Below are 16,899 nucleotides of genomic sequence, written 5' to 3'. Positions count from 1 at the left end.
CTTCCTGGCACACACTCCCACTGAACACCAGTGCAGCCATTCGAAATGTTAAGCACATTGTTTAATAGTCCATTACGTAAATTGATATTGCTCATTGACTGTTGTCCTTGGCTGCCCACGTAGTGTCAGAGAAAAAGACAGAGATGTACTGTAGAGCAGTGGAGGGCGAATAGGGTACGCCATCATTGTTGTTTGGTGTTCAGGAACAACGGGGCCAGAACGTCCCATCTGTTCCACTTCCTACCAACACATAAATCCTCCTACTTATACAGTACAGGCCAAAAGTTTGGACACACCTTCTCATTCAATGTTTTTCCTTTATTTTCATGACTATTGACATTGTAAATTCATCAAAACTATTAATGAACACATGTGGAATTATGTACTTGACAAAAAAGTGTGAAATAACTGAAAACATGTCTTATATTCTAGTAAGCAAAGGGTGGCTACTTTGAGGAATCTAAAATACAAGACATGTTTTCAGTTATTTCACACTTTTTTTGTTAAGTACATAATTCCATATGTGTTTATTCATAGTTTTGATGCCTTCAGTGAGAATCTACAATGTAAATAGTCATGAAAATAAAGAAAAACGCATTGAATGAGAAGGTGTGTCCAAACTTTTGGCCTGTACTGTACTTTAAGTCACAGTGAAATGATAAATACACAGGTGCCCATGAAGTTGGAATAATTTAATTTTCAGACACAATCTGTTAATTGTGGGTTAATTTTCATTGTGATATGTTTAGGAAAGATTGGTTAATAAAGCTTTGAGAAGATATACACTTTATCTGTCAAGAACAAATTCCATTGTCACTATTATTTCATGAAAAGAGGTAAAATATATTGTATTCCAACTTTAGGGGCAACCATGTACAGTTATGGAAAAAAATATTAGACCACCCTTGTTTTCTTCAATTTCTTGTTTATTTTTGTGCCTGGTACAACTAAAGGTACATTTGTTTGGACAAATATAATGATAACAACAAAAACAGCTCATAATAGTTTAGTTTAAGCGCCATTTTCCATGGATTTCTTGATAATGATTTTGGTTATTATCAAGAAAACCAAGAAAAATGAGCGAGTTATCAGCTCTTAAATTAAACTATTTTGAAGTATTTTTGTTCTTATCATTATATTTGTCCAAATAAATGTACCTTTAGTTGTACCAGGCATTAAAATGAAGCTGTTTTTTTCCCAATGACTGTATATTTAGAATCTTGTGTAGGGCTGCAACTAGAGTTGGGAGATGCTTCTGAATCTGCATATGACAATGTCCACAGTGAAACATCATGATGGATGATGACTAATGGCCTATCAAAGGCCTATCTGTATTGTTGTATACACTGTCCAATATGTGCGGTTATGATTTTCAATATATAATGCAAAAAATGTTGCTTGGCGTGATTTAGAAATGGTTTTAGCTATTCATTTTTTTAGTCAGCAATTGACTGAAACTTTAATTACATAGCTGTTTATTCTATTCTTATTTATTCATTATTTGCTCAGTTAATAAAGTTTGAGAAAGTAGCTCCGTGCGGTAATGTGATGCATTCGAAGGACTGTAAAAGTAAGCGAGGGTTTAAAAGTTCAAATTAGTTTGAACAAGTTCTATTTTATTTTGGATTCATTCGAACTTGAAAGTGAAAGCTCTTTTGTCCACCTTCAGTTGCATTTGCAAAATCCATCTATTCACCATCTCTGAATCCAAATTGAAACATTTAAAGCTCACAATGAATGCCACCTTATCCCCATGCCCCGGTTAGTAATCCAACTACATAATGCCTCCTGCCAAGGCTGTCACTGGCGTGAGGGATAAAGATCTATTTTTTATGGTCAGTAGATAACAACATATCAAACATCATCATCATCATCATATAAAGTTGTCCTGCACTCCTGCCATTCCCATCATATAAACCTGCAAATTGTGCCTCTGAAAATGTCAGAAGTGGTGCCATGGTGTGGCTCTACATGTTTGGCTATTCAACCATGAAGAAACTTTCATCAAGTCAAAATGGTTGCAGCCTGGTGACAGGATTTATATTTATATTTTTAAACTAAAGAAAATCCAGACATGTAAGGAAGGTGATTGCTGGCCTGTTTGTAAAACACACTTTGCGGTTTAAAATACATGTGCAATACAATTGATATGTGCAAAACACTCAATTTACCTCATGTATAAATTATAGCATTTTAAGTAGCCATTTATTTATTTTTATACTTATTTATTACATCACATGTCCTTGTTCTTGTTTTTGTCCTTGTTTAGCTCGGTGTTTTTTAAATGTTTTTACTCATGTTGTTTTTGTGTTATGATTGTCATAACTATGCACCTTATGCAGTGGCACTTTCAATTTCGTTGTATAGTGAACTATATAATGACAATAAAGACTATTTGATTTTTGATTTTTGAACAGTGAAACTCCAACATTAGAATTAGAGACACAACTTGTTCTTTGCTGACTTTCTGCCTAGTGCATTGAGCCTGTCAAAAAGAAAAGTGAAGAATGAAAAATAAAGGTAACTATGTCTTTGGTCGAATACTATACTTTTATTCTGACAACTGATCGATTTTTGAAGCTTCAACTCCACTTAAAGTTCACATGTTCGGGTAGAAATATATATATATATATTTATTTATTTTAAGGGGGTAACTCTGGACTGACAGCCAATTGAATGAGATCTACTTCCCCTGCAGTTGGAGGGGCATTAGGAATAAAGCTCAACCGAATGGATGGGTCATACATCATTGAGCATTACTTGTACTGTGCTGTGTCTCTAAAACACAAATTGGATTACCTGTGCACCCACGCGGATCCCCCGAATTGGACAGGCACAGGCATACAGGACACACACACACACACACACACCCATGCATGTGCAAAATGCATGATGCAAACATTGTAAATGCCTAAATCCATAGGGTTTTACTGGGCTTGCAGTAAAGCCAGTTCACACATGCAGCAGCTGCAGTCCATCTCTCTTTAAGACCCGCAAACACACACAGTGCAATTTTTGTTCCACGATAATAAATGCCACATTATTGTGATGAACAGCGGAGGACCACATCATATAAAGGTTGCTGTGATGGAATCTCCATTTGAAGCTGCCGGCCTTGACATGCGAAATCAGATCCTAAAACTGTTTATGATGCTGTGAAGCCAGACAGCATCCCTCTCCTCTAGTAAACAATCCACTGGAAGCTGATGATTTATTAGCGAGGCATCCAATAAATCTGAATACTCATCTTTCTAAACAACCCATTTCTGAATTTGGAGTTTTTAGAAGGCTGTTTTTTCTTCATCACAGTCTGGTGGCGAAGGCACAGTCTCTCCAGCTGACATCATCACCGATGCAGCAGCAGTGCTTCAATAATGACTCCTGGACTTTACAGCCAGTCACTAATTGAGCCATTATTATTATTTCAAACAACACAGTTTAAATGGAGCCTCATAACAGTAGGTCACACCCAGTGTAAACTAAAAGAGTCTTTGTGCAGACTAAAGGGTTGTAAAGGCCACAGTGGCGGTTTAGTTTAATAGGAAATGTGTTTATTTGTTAAGAAAATCACTGATACGTGTGTAGCACTGGACTTGTGTGAGTGATCCAAGTTCTTAAGAACTCACTAAGATCAAAAAGCAAGTTTCTTGTAATGCCAATAGAGAGAAAAAGTTGCTCTTTGGCAAAATAAATGGAATTTTCTGGCGAGAAGATAAACACATCAGTGAGGGGAAGCACTGCACAGCAGCTCCAAACCAAAGAGACGTTCACAACTCCCTCAGCAAACATATCAAATAATTATCTTGGTGTTTACTTCAAAATTAAATTTGAATTTCTTTTTTGTGTCCACTTTGAAAATTTAAATGAAATCAATTCCAGAAATGTTGACGTTAAAATATGGCATGACCAAGATTTTAGAGTTAAAAAGGAAACTACAGAGCCAACAAATTATGATGTTACCAAATTATTAAAACAACTACAGAGGATGTTTATCAGTTAGGGATTTAATTTGTTCTTTTCATTTATCTTTTTTCCCCTTTTCGTCCAAACAGCCCCACATCATAATTATTGTAGTAATCCTTACTTTTATAATTTTATGAAGCATTCTTACACTATTTTCAATGTGAATTTTGGTCAAATTAAGCTTGTGTTTGTTGTTCTACCTCTGAAAACTATAATGAACTAAACCAAACTAAAAATTAGGTTTAAATTGGGGCTTTTATTGGTTATTTTCACATCAATTAATCTGTTTATGACTATTTATTGAATTCAATCGAATAAAAAGTCAGGACAAGCCTATCCCATTCTCCCACAGCCCAATGTGATGTCATCAAATTGCTTGTTTTTCTGACTGTTGATTGATTTGTTGTTTTCAATGATTGGTCTAAAACAAAACTGATAATAATACGTTTTCAATTTGGAGAATCACTCAAAAGCTGGCTCGGTGATTCACCAGTCCAAGGCTTAAAAAAAATCAGTGCTGAAAAAAAAAATGAATCAAACTGTTGATTTGGAGAATCTTGACACCCCAATCTAAAACCCAAGGTTGTTCAGCGTACAAGTTAATATGACAAAAAAAAGCAGCAAATACTCACATCTGAGAAGTTGTAATCACCAAATATTTTTCTTGGAAATGACTGGAAGGACAAATTTTCAAAATAGTTGCTAATTGATTTGCGAGCTCAACAAAACTCCCTGTTCCTAGTTTAGTACAAAAATATAATATTATTCTGCTGTTTGGTTAGGCAAAGGCTTAAAGCTACATAGCGACTCTCTCATTCACTGCGAAAATGCAACATGGCATTGTTTGTTCTAAATGGTGTATCTGTTATTTTTTGAATAAAACTTAAGGACAGGCCCAGATCTCATGCGCGGATCCCCTGCTGGTTAAAAAGGCCGTCTGAAATCTGATGCTAAGCGGGCCGACAGCAGCCTGTGGTCATTGTAATCCCCCTCAGAATAAGATTATCCCTGTGTGGCAACAGTGGGCCAGGGTGGGGCAGGGTACTCCCATCAGCTGTGTGTCTAAGACAGAGCCCATTGAACACCTAGCACTAATCTCTGTGCACACACACACGCTCACAGCCTGCATATAAACTCAGCCCCAACTGGGATTCAGCATCAGTCCCCGGTGAGACAAGTGGAGTCTCAAAAGCGACATCTTACGCATCAGTACCTTCAGAGAAAAATGGATCTCAGAACAACTCTTTCTCTTCTTCTGCTGCTGCTTTTGGGCCTCTCTGACGCTCAGCTTGGCAATGTATGCACGATATATAATGAATGACCCTTGACTGAGTTTAAGTTTTGTAAAATGAAATAAATTGGTCTGTTTTTTTTGCTTTTTTTCCACAGGATGATGGTTCTGGTAATGGTATGTGACCTCATCTCAGTGGATCAATTTGCAGCACAGTCGAACAGACAAAATCCATCACATTTTGTGTCATTGTGAAAAGTTGTATGACTTTTGCTTTGCCTCCATTCAGAGATCGCAGTGGATAATTCTGACCTGGAGGACTTCACCACAACTATTCTGAGGATGAACAATGGTGAATATTCAGTCGTGATATTACGGACAGTAGGGAACATCAGTTTCTCACGATATTAGAGCAGGCCTCTATTCAATACCTGAAATTATACACAGTGGAACACATTCCAGACAAATACAACAAATTTCTCACTTTGATTTGACTCGTGTTCTGCCAGTTAGATGAAAATACTTTTTTTCTCCCCTCTAATAGGATCCAAAGATTTTCTGCTGGAAGGAGATGTGTTGATTCCCAAAACCAGGAATGCTATGAAGTGCTTTCATAAACAATATAGCTGTATGTGGTCAAAGTCTGCTAACGGGAATGTGGAAATCCCTTACCTTATTAGCGACAAATATGGTAGGTTTTCGTTTTCAAAAGGTACTACATTAATTGAACTGGAATCTGCATATTAATGATTCTATTACATACTGAATGTGATGTTACAAATTACATTCTTTTGTTCACAATTGCAGACAGAACAGAGAGGAGCGAGATTTTAAGTGCCATGAAAGACTTTGAGTACAAAACCTGCATTCGCTTCATTCCACGTTCTCGTCAGAGGGCTTACTTAAGCATTGAACCAAGATTTGGGTGAGTAAATAATGACAGCATGTGAAGGGAAATGTATCAGTCAAGATGGAAAACAGTATTAATATGCATCTACTCTTAATTATTGTGTTGGACATTATCAAGCAGCAACTTCCAGGCCTTAAAAGTGAAGCCAATGCAGAAGTGCCTTAAACCTACATTCTTTCTAACTGCCAGCAGGGGGCGACTGCAATGGTTACAAAAAGAAGTATCATTGTACAGATGTCTATGAGAAAATTAACCTTCTTCTCACTTGAATTATTACCTTAGTAAACATTTTCCTAATGAGTTCATGGTCTCAATCGCTAGTTTAAATTCTTCTTCAATACATCATGAAAATCATTAGGTGAATATGGTTCCATTGAGAGTAAAATAACTGATAAAGCAAGGTATTCTTCAGGACATGGCTACCTTGTGAATGACAAGTGACCTAGAGCACAGTTTGATTTTGTTTTAAAACTTTGACATTTTGGTCTCTTAAATTGCTTGTTCAGCATTCCGTTCGACTAAAAGACACTCTAAAGACTTGGCTGATTTGAACTGTTAAACAAGCTAGGTTGCTGGTGCAAGAGTTAGCCAACAACATAGCATCCTCCTGGCTGCCATATCCATTCTGCAGATGTGCTGATTCCAAAAAACAAAGATGGCGATGGCCAAAATGCTAACCTCATGGCCACAAAACGCAAAGCCACAACCCAACCAAAGTGATAAGTTTGGAGCAGTTTTAAAAAGTATTCTAAACTTTTAACTGCTGTTTGCTTAACATGTCCAATTGTGTGCTATGTTAATTAGGTTTTGCTCATTGGATAACATACTGAGTTCAAGGTTAGGCAACTCAAAGTTGGAAAGCCTTTTTTTAAGCACGATGTTTCTAAATGAGCCTACACAGCACCAGCCTAGGAGTCCAACGCGTGGGAAGAGCCTCTGTTTGAAGTGACCGTTTACATATTTAATACAGCACAGTGGGTTTTTTGTGGAATTTTCCCCCTTCATATCACAGCTGCACAGCATAGTAAGGGCCACAGTAACATTTTATTCAAATACAGTAACATTAGTGAAGCTGTTTAAATCAGCTTGACAGCAGAATGGCTCTGCATCTTAGGCTTTTTTCTGCTTTCCTATACTATTTTATGTAGTTTAGTCTATCTCTGCAGAGGAGTGTCAGTACAAAGAGCCCTATCACGTCTACAAAGAGATGCAAAACAACCACAGAGAGATGCAAAATGCCCACAAATAGACACAAAATGCCCACAAAGAGATGCAAAACAACTACAAATAGGACATAGATAGATATTGACTTATGACTGCCTTTTTCAGTGGGGGAGGGGTCGTGTTCCTGTAGAGGAGGGATTGGAGGCCTTTTAAATGTCTGGCCAAGAAGACTATTCTCTTAAAAAGCTGCAACATGCATCTTGCAGCATCATTCTTGCCTTTAACTACGGCAGGAAGTGTTTCATTAAGCAAGCCCTTTCCCTTTAGCAGGTCGAAGTGCTAACCTAACATTTGTCTGCCATCTGAGACCTCTCCACAACAAGAGTGTTAGAAAGTAAACAGTAAACTGCAGGTTTAGCTTCGCAGCAGCTGTTTTTGCCTGTTGTTTGAATTACTAACAGTCACAACTCAGCTCCCAGCCATGCTCACAGCAAAAAAAACTCCCCAAACATCATCAGAAAGCTAATTATTTACACACAGGGTCACTGATAATGTAAATTACATGAATTTGTTAATCAAATGTCAAGTGCCATGTTGCATATTAATCATCTTTTTCTCTATTTCTCCATTGCCATTAGCTGTGCCTCCATACTGGGTCGTTCTGGAGACAAGCAGGTGCTGTCACTGCAGAGGTACGGCTGCATACGTCGCGGAATCATCCAGCACGAAATGTTGCACGCGCTGGGTTTCTACCATGAACACACTCGGAGCGACCGCGACCAGTATGTCAAAATCAACTGGGACAACATCAATGAATGTAAGACTCTCACAGTTGTTTATAACTGATATGGTGTTTCTCAGTCTGTTAGATATTTAATGGGTTTTTTTTGGCTTCAGATTATACCTACAACTTCAGAAAGAAGGACACGGATAATCTCAACACTCCATATGACTACGGCTCTGTAATGCACTATGGAAGGTAAAAAAGTGTTAATAAATTAATGTTAATTCTATTCAAAAAACACATTTATGAATAATTATTTCTGGATGATTCTCATTACTGTTGTCCCAATCTGTAGAACTGCCTTTGGAAAGAGGTTTAGATTGGAGACCATCATTCCCATCCCTGACGCCTCCGTTTCCATCGGGCAGAGAGAAGAGATGTCCAAAATCGACATTGAAAGGGTCAACAAGCTCTACAAGTGCTGGAATTACATGGGATAGAGGATTACTGTATGTTGTGACCCTGATGTGATACTTGACATCCATGTGACAATAACAATAAAGTGGTTGCTTTCATTCATGATTTGCCTTGTGTCATTTACTAGACAGTATATGTAGCAATTTTGTGTCCTACGACAATAACCCAATCTATGTTTAAAGGGCCAGTTCACCAATTTCAGGTGTAATTTACTAGTTTGTATAACAGAAAACCTGTGTTACCAACTGGAGGCATGAGGTTTGATGGACCAAGTGTCTAACAAAAGACACTTTCTATTTGCATCAGACCAAATTACATGCTTGATCTGCTACCTCTCTACGAAGCATCCAGACCCCTTAGGTCATCTGGAACTGGCTTGTTGCGTGTCCCAAGAACAAGTACTAAGCGGGGTGAGGCAGCTTTCAGTTATTCTGCTCCTCACCTTTGGAACAAACTACCTGTAGATCTGAGGTCTGCCCCAACGCTCAGCTCCTTTAAATCAGGACTAAAAACACTATTGTTTACTGCAGCGTACTCTTAACTTTAACACTTATCTGCTCTACTCTACTGCCCTTACTTTATGTCTGACTTGTGCTTTTTATTATTTTATCTATTTTCTTATCCTGCTGTATGTTATTTTATCTTATTTATATTTTAATTTCTATTTCCCTGTTTTAATTGACTGTTTTTACTGTTTTCAATTGTGTCTTGCTGTTTTAATGTATATGTAAAGCACTTTGAATTACCTTGTGTTGAATTGTGCTATACAAATAAGCTTTGCATTCTGGGAAGGGTGACCTTATATTAGGAGTTCAAGTCAACATATCTGTTGCTTTTTTTAATCTTTTTCCTTCAAATCTCCTAGCTGTGACTGTGACGATAACCGCATCACTGCAATACCCTGGTCACATGACACTACTGTGGTGATTAGGGATCACCTTCCAAATGGCAATTTTGGGGGGTGGCTAACCTCATGTTATTCCAGTGTGCGTTTCAAATCAAAACTGCCACAAACAGCCAGTCAGGAACAGCCTCTGATTGGTTGAAAGGTGAGGAACACAGCCTCTGATTTATCAACAGATCAGTAACACAGCCTTTAAATGGTGGACAAGTCAGGAAGACAGTCTCTCATTGGTTGTCGGATTAAACCCAGGGTATCATGGGATTTCTATATGGGATTTTACAAAGTCCCCAAAAAGACACCAGAGTTAAAGGCTGGATTACAAAGCTTGTGAAAGAGGGGCGGGGGTGGCAGAGAAAACCGTAGGACCACAGTTAGAAAAAAATGTCATCACTTTTCAACTTTAACTCTGCAAGAAGTGCAAAGGCTATGCGTGATGTATTTGTGTCTTAATATTATGGTGCTCATTGAGACACCATATTCAGAACATAACCGTTATTTATGTTCTACAGAAACAGGATGAATGTCATCAGCAATGTTCATGTAGGATTCTGTTACAAAACCATCCATTTATCTTTATTTGCTACAACTTTGTATGCATTCAGTAAAATCCCACACACAAAAAAGACAGTTTATATTTGTTATAAGCACATTTTTACCAGTTAGTCTATATTACTTTCAGTTCAAAAACAAAGTAGGAAAATGTTGCCAAAAGACAGAGATGGATTTAATTAGATCGAGAAAAGACTGAAGGGCAAAAATAATGTGGCAATATCTTCATAATTGAGTTCATTTCCATTTCGGCTCATAGTAATTAAGTTTGGGATTTGTACACAAGTGAAAAGTACAGTGTTTTATCAGAGTGAATCAGTGCTGCAGTATATTTAGCGAGCCAGACTTTACAGGGCTGCGTCTCTGCAGAAAGGCAGAGATGTGGTAGGAAACGAGATAAACCCCGCTCCTACTGCTCCCAAACACTGCGGAGACATTTGGGTTTTTTTATTTTGTACTTGGCCACATCCCACACTTTTGAAAGTGTTTTTTTGTTCTTCCTCCCTTTGAAATCCTACACAAAGTTATCCTTCTCCATACACCCACAGTGAGAGAGAGCGGCGCTGGGTGAGGAAGGAGTGGCGAGGGAGTGTCAGGGTGAGATAAGGGAGGAGAAATGTGAGTGGGAACAGATTCCTATTAAGCTAATTTCCCCCCTCCCGTGATATATGAACGCACGAACAATCACGACAGCGTTGCATGTATTTCTCAAGTGCTCTGGCTTAAATGCAGCTAAAGAGGCCATGGCACAGCAGTGCTCGGAGAAAGCCAGGGAACGTGTATAGTTCAGATGGACACAGAGCCTTTAATGTTTCATAAAGTAGTTTCAGTTCATATCAATCGTTCTACGCATGAAATATTTAAAATCTACTTGTTTATTGAAATATTTAATGCTCCGGCTCTCTTCACGCTCCAAGAAGCTCCGGGGAGACTTTCGGCGGCTGGAAATTAGAGTATTTCTGCAAATCCTGATTAAAATAAGATTACCAATGAGCCCAAGATCCGATGACTGAAGTACAAACAGGCCACCACCGGAACACAGAGTGGCTGAAAATCACTGATCGTTCAATGAAACGCGAGTCTAATGAGAGTCATCTCTCTGGACGGTGAGGCTGACGTAAAGTGAAACACATCGAATGGAATATTTTATCTTTCCTTTGACTGTTCGCTCGTGTGCCTCTCTTGGTTCTGGTGTTACTGAAGCCTTATGAAACATTGAAACCTGAGATAAAGCCTGATGAACACTATATTACCTAACAATACTGTTATTCTATAAGGGCTTTAACCCTATAAAGCCTGAACCATGAAATAATTGCCAGAAAATTCAATTTTTTTTTAAAACCTGCAGACAAATAATATATATATATATATATATATATATATATATATATATATATATATATATATATATATATGAATTTGCATGTATGAATTCTAATTTGTATCATATTTGATACATCGGGTCTTTTTGTGCAATTTGTTGCTCACAGTTTTTCTTGAACTAACAAAAACATATAAAACCTAATATTTTTAACCAATGAAAACTTTGACTTTCCTTTTAGCATTTTCCCCAAACATACAAAATTTTTTTTTTCCATATAACACAATATCATACATCTGCTGATATAAAGTTTTCATGCAGCTGACAGATCCACCAGTGGAACCAGCATTTCATTTTTGCTACATCTGGTATTTTTGTGCAATTTGTTGCTCAGTTTGTTTATCTCCAACACATCATCAATGCTCAATTTTCTTGCCATCTAAAAATACACACCAAAAAATAGTTTACCTAAATGAGAAAAAGACTGTATGTTGCTTTATTTAATGCATAATGTATGAAATGCAATAAAATGACAACTGACAAATTTTCAAATAAGTTATTGTGTAACAAATATGATACATTTGGCTTTATAGGGTTAAAGCACTAAGGGCTCTTAAAGGCTCTTAGGGATGCTTTCTGACCTTACTATAAAAGACAGTGTGTATATGACCAGCAGGGTCTCCTGTAGGATGTCTGGTCTAATGAGAGTAGGCCTAGTATGGGCCAAATGCGGTCTGATCTGTGATGTCACTGGTAATATGCTGGCAGGCCGTAACCGCTGGCTGGCTGAGCGGCTCTTACCACCACGTTATTAACACAGATCAGTGTACCTGCCTCTCTTCAAACACGATAAGCTTCAACACACAGCTCTCCTCAGTTCACTGCGTGAGCTGCCTAATACCCACCAATAGGAAATTAAAATGTTCTCTGTCAGTGGTGCTGCCATCATAGCCAGACCAACCTTGGAGACTGTTTCACATTTTTCTGTGAACAAGGTAGGCTTTTGACCTTCCTGTAAAAAATCCTTTAAAAAGAGGAGGGGGGGGGGGGGGGGGGGGGGGCAGTTTCACACGGCTGACTGCAAGTGTGTAAATAAAGATGGGGAAAAGTGCCAAGCTTCAGTCTTTTAGTACAAAATTCCCTTTTTTTCTTACTTTCTCTTTTGCAGCAGCTCAGCAAAGAAACACTGTCTGGGGAAATATAAATAGGGAATTTTGTACTAAAAACACTAACTCTGCAAAATACTCACTTCATGTGTCTACCTCACACTGCTGAATACTCATGGAATAAATTGCGAAATGCTTTTTTACACAGAACAGCACTGTGGATTTTACCCACACTCCTCATTAAAGTCACATAATAAAGGGACCTCCTCTCTACCAATACAGTGGGAAGAAATGGTGACGGCATCCACTTATATCAGCGTGTAAGGATTGTTTAAGACTGACTTTAAACTACAATTACCACTTGCAGTTGTACAAGTCCAACAATAAGTCAAGTTGCAGTTTACATCCATGTCTGTCCTGACTTTGAAGGAATTTCATAAAAATGTATTAACCCTCTATGGTACGGTGTTGCCCTCAGGCAACATACCCATTTTTGGCCTGCCAAAATTCTATAATGCGTGTTTTTGAGTGATGTGATTTAAAAAAGAGGGAATAGTATAGGGAACCCAGGAGGCCATATTGAAACCCTATTTTGCAGACTTTTCCAAAGGAAACAACTTTGCCATTTTGCGCCACAAAAAAAAATCACTCAAAACGCCATTTCCTGGCCCTTTTCCCATCTGGAAAAAATATATTTCTACTTATAAGTGAGTAAACCTTCATTTTTTATAGTTTCATACACTTAGACTGTTCAAGACATTCATTTTAATGCGTCAATGGTTCAATGGTAAAATGTTTCCTACAGGCAACATTCAGACAAGAAACCGGTTAAAAAAGTTCCTTTTGTAATGTTTTTAAATTTAAAATGTTATGTATTATACCCTGTTGAAGCTAATGAATCTTTTACACATGTTTATTAAATAAATTATGTTAAAATAATTTTAAAAACTTTCTTTTTCACTTGTGCACCATTATGGTACAATGTTGTCTATGGATAATAAAAAAAAACAAAAACTTCCACAAAAACAAGAATTATAAAATTTCTTCGGGTTATGTTTGTTTTGTGTATTTTAAGACAAAAAAAGCACTCCAAACATTTTTTTTCCTAACAGGCATCATAATGCATACCATAGAGGGTTAAGCCTATATTTTGAGAAGACAAGTCACCAATTCATTATCCAACCAAATTTAAAACATGACCACAATCTCTTCTTCTGTTCCTGAGTTTATCCCATTAGATCACGGTGCTCAAAGTTTTGATGGCTAGGTGCCACTTTAAGGGTGTATGATCAAAGACTGCACAGAAAAAATGCAGTGGTGAGTTGTCCTCTGAAATCACTAACTTTATATAACAGCATTAGCACTGATTACAGAGCTGCCATTAGCTTTCTACAAGTAGTCATTCCTAGCTCGGCAGATTCTTGTTAGGGGGTGCAGTTTAGTTGAGCAGTGTATGAATTGTGAAAGAATGTATATGGACAGCGGTGGGTTAAATAAACACTCACTGGCCACTTTATTGGGTGAAGTGTGTACCTAATAAAGTGGCAGTGTGGTCTTCTACTGCTGTACTGTAGCAGTAACTGTTGCCTTTCTATAGTCTCGATGTCTGGCTGTTCCCCTCTGACCTCTGGCATCAACAAGGCATCAAGGCTCACTGGATATTTTCTCTTTTTCGGACCATTCTCTGTAAACCCTAGAGATGGTTGTCTGTGAAAATCCCAGTGGACCAGAAGTTTCTGCAATACGTTTAAAGTCTCTTAAATCCCCTTTCTTCCCCATTCTGATGCTTGCTTTGAACTTCAGCAGCTCGTCTTCACCTTGTCTACATGCCTAAATGTATTGAGGTGCTGCCATGTGATTGGCTGATCACATATTAGCGTTAATGAGCAGTTGAACAGGTCTATATGATAAAGTGGCCGGTTAGTGTAATGCATTTAACTCGTAATTTTCGGCGGGACGCATAAAATGTTTCTGAGGGTCATGGTTGACCCACGGGCTAAAGTTTGAGCAACTATGTATTAGATAATTATGCGTGATAAAAAATAGCTTATGAATTATTGCGTTATGGCCAAATTTGTTACATTGAGCTTGATCTTTGAGCACAAAAATTCAGCCAGTTTAACTTTGAGTTAAACTGATGGATGACAGAAATTCCTGAGATATCAAATTCATGAAAATCGGACGGATGAACAGACAACCTACAAACAAAATGCCTAAAACCAAGGCTTTTCACACCATGGAGGCATAAAAATATATAGCTGCCCTTTAATACAGAATGGGTATTAATCTGTGTATATAACATATGGTAGCTTTTCCCTGAAAACAATTAAACAGCCTGAAAAACAACAGGAATTTAGCAAAAACAAACACAAACTGTTGTTTGATTCCGCTTCTGCTTTCAAAGCCTGTCCTGGGTCACAAGCAAGTCAGTTGTTAAGTGCCCCTTTTGAGAGAGATGAAAGCCAAGCTTGCAAAAACAAGTAAATTTAGTTAGGGACGCAATCAAAAGAAATAACAGATTGGCATACAAATTCAGGCACTCTTTGTTGTTGCCCCGCACGACCCAATGGAAACGATTAGCGGGCTGAGAGATCGAAGGCAGCCAAACTCTAACATGTGCTATTGTTGAAGCTTTCATGAAGTTTCACTTAGCTTCTCTTCTGCAGATCTGAGGAGCCATATACAAACTTCTAAGATGTCTGAACCTAGAATAGCACGCTGACAAGTTACTGTCTGTTGTCACTGCATTCTCAAATCTCATACATATTTCATGTATTGTGTTCCCTGATACTGAGATAGTGGCTGATATTTCTTTAAATAAAGAGGACATTTCAGAAGACAGTGAGATGAGGCAATGTGAGGAGACTCTGACTAAAAGGAAATATGGGCGAGGGAGGTCTGTCTTTACAGCCCATGTGGCATTTCCATACAACCCCAGCCTGTCTGTGTCAAAGAGAAATGATGTTTTAAAAAGGCCTTTGTAAATGTGTAAATCAGACTGAGGCATTAGTCTACAATCCCTCTGAGCTGTGTTCGCGAAAAGCTGCACCACATCTCTGTTTGTCAGCGCTGAGGAATTGCAGCTGTCGAAAATGATGCGGTCCCATTAGTGACGGAATCCGAGCTGAGACGGCGCCAGACAGAAAGCCGCTGTGGGGACAAGATGATAACAAGGTACTCATTGGAGATGTGAGGGATGGTGTTTGTGCATCACTCTCTGTGTGTGTCTGATGAGAAGAGGGACGGAGGAAGAGATGGGGGGGTTAAGATAAAGAGAGAGAGAGAGAGAAGTTGTGGGGAGAATGAGAAAGAGAGGGACAGGGAGGAGAAAAAGGATGGGGGAGATAAGACAAGACAAATAGAGAGGGGGACAATGAGACTGGGGAGTAAGAAGGAGTGACTGGGACAGTAATCAGAGGAAGGCAACACTGAAACAGATGAATCAAGGCGGTGACTGAAGCAAGTGAGTTGACTAGAGACAGGAGAGCCCAATAGCCGGTGCCCTGACAGATTGGCAGGTTTATTCACGGGGAGTTACTGATCCTGCAGATCGTTCCACCGCTGAGCTAAGCCGTGTGCATCATAGCGGGACAACGACACAGACGCGTTACAACTGCCGCAAAGGTAATCACTTCATTTGATGCAACAAATGCGAGTGCAGCCGGCTCTGTTGTCATTCTACAGGAGAAGCTCTCGACAGTATATCAAGCTGCAGCTGGGTAAACTATCCTTACAATCAACAGGATTGATCTACAGTGCAAAAAGTAGATTTCAGCAGCCGGTTAGTCTCTCAGCAAAGAAATGGCTGTACTAATTAGATATGGGACAATATGAATGTTTCAATTCACCATTATCCTGGCCAAAATAATTGCTATTCATTTTGTAATTATCCCGAAACTGATATGAGATTTTTTACAAGATAGAGACAAAAAAATGACATATTATAGAGATTACATGGATTAGATGGTGGCCAATATAGTTAATTTATGATCTGAAAAGTGAAAAGACCATTTCTATGTGGATTGTGCACCAGTTTTGCACTGATATGATGATGCAAAGATACAGAGATGCAGATCAGAGGATTGCTTTCTGAAATAACTGAATTAAAAAATGAGGACAGGATCAAGGCTTTCGTCAAAATATGCATACTAGTATCACTTTCTCTTACATTTTGTGAAGAAACACATTTTTATCGCATTACAAATAGGAGACACATTTTTGCAATCACCTTAGTAAAAGACAAATAAATAAGCTTACATAAGGTAATCATTAGGTCCCCCTGCAGAATTACAGAATAAATACATTTAAAAAAAAGAACAGCAACAATGTTCGAGTCGGTTCCCTCTTACATGATAATCCCTGTATTTTTAAAATCAGGCTCTATTCTATTTACCACTGTGGATATATACATATATATACTTAATGGGAGTGTGTTTTAATACCAATCCGTGATCAAATGCTATATCGCCTTCTCCCTAATTGTAGGAAGCTAAAGCAGCTAGCAGTGTAGCTGCTAACATGAGAGCATTAATTAAACAGCACTGTGATAA

At 38.2% G+C, this 16,899-nt stretch overlaps 2 protein-coding genes across 4 annotated transcripts in view; one reads left to right on the top strand and one right to left on the bottom strand.

Moving 5' to 3' along the window:
- Positions 1 to 16,899, bottom strand: part of LOC131991671 (MAM domain-containing glycosylphosphatidylinositol anchor protein 2-like) — a 220,790-nt gene that overhangs the window by 165,326 nt on the left and 38,565 nt on the right. The window lies entirely within an intron of this gene.
- On the top strand, positions 5,189 to 8,557 carry LOC131991672 (low choriolytic enzyme-like). 3 transcript variants are annotated; one of them, XM_059357163.1, is made up of 8 exons: positions 5,189 to 5,260; positions 5,353 to 5,371; positions 5,484 to 5,546; positions 5,739 to 5,885; positions 6,002 to 6,119; positions 7,907 to 8,085; positions 8,166 to 8,247; positions 8,348 to 8,557. In XM_059357163.1, exons 1-8 carry the CDS (start codon positions 5,189 to 5,191, stop codon positions 8,490 to 8,492), a joined length of 825 nt encoding a protein of 274 aa, XP_059213146.1. In that variant the 3' UTR covers positions 8,493 to 8,557. The 3 variants fall into 3 exon arrangements, with proteins under 3 accessions (XP_059213146.1, XP_059213147.1, XP_059213145.1); XM_059357164.1 differs by lacking the exon at positions 5,353 to 5,371 and having other exon boundaries at positions 5,486 to 5,546; XM_059357162.1 differs by lacking the exon at positions 5,353 to 5,371 and having other exon boundaries at positions 5,189 to 5,281; positions 5,477 to 5,546.

Source organism: Centropristis striata, chromosome 18, assembly GCF_030273125.1.
Source record: "Centropristis striata isolate RG_2023a ecotype Rhode Island chromosome 18, C.striata_1.0, whole genome shotgun sequence".
Lineage (NCBI taxonomy): Eukaryota > Metazoa > Chordata > Actinopteri > Perciformes > Serranidae > Centropristis > Centropristis striata.
This window is presented reverse-complemented; position numbering and strand designations above follow the sequence as displayed.

Coding starts and splice junctions, on each gene's coding strand:
- LOC131991672 (XM_059357162.1), top strand. CDS start 5,189: ATGGATCTCAGAACAACTCTTTCTCTTCTTCTGCTGCTGCTTTTGGGC. Junction 5,282..5,476: donor TATGCACGATATATAATGAA/TGACCCTTGACT, acceptor TTGCTTTGCCTC/CATTCAGAGATCGCAGTGGA. Junction 8,248..8,347: donor TCTGTAATGCACTATGGAAG/GTAAAAAAGTGT, acceptor CCCAATCTGTAG/AACTGCCTTTGGAAAGAGGT.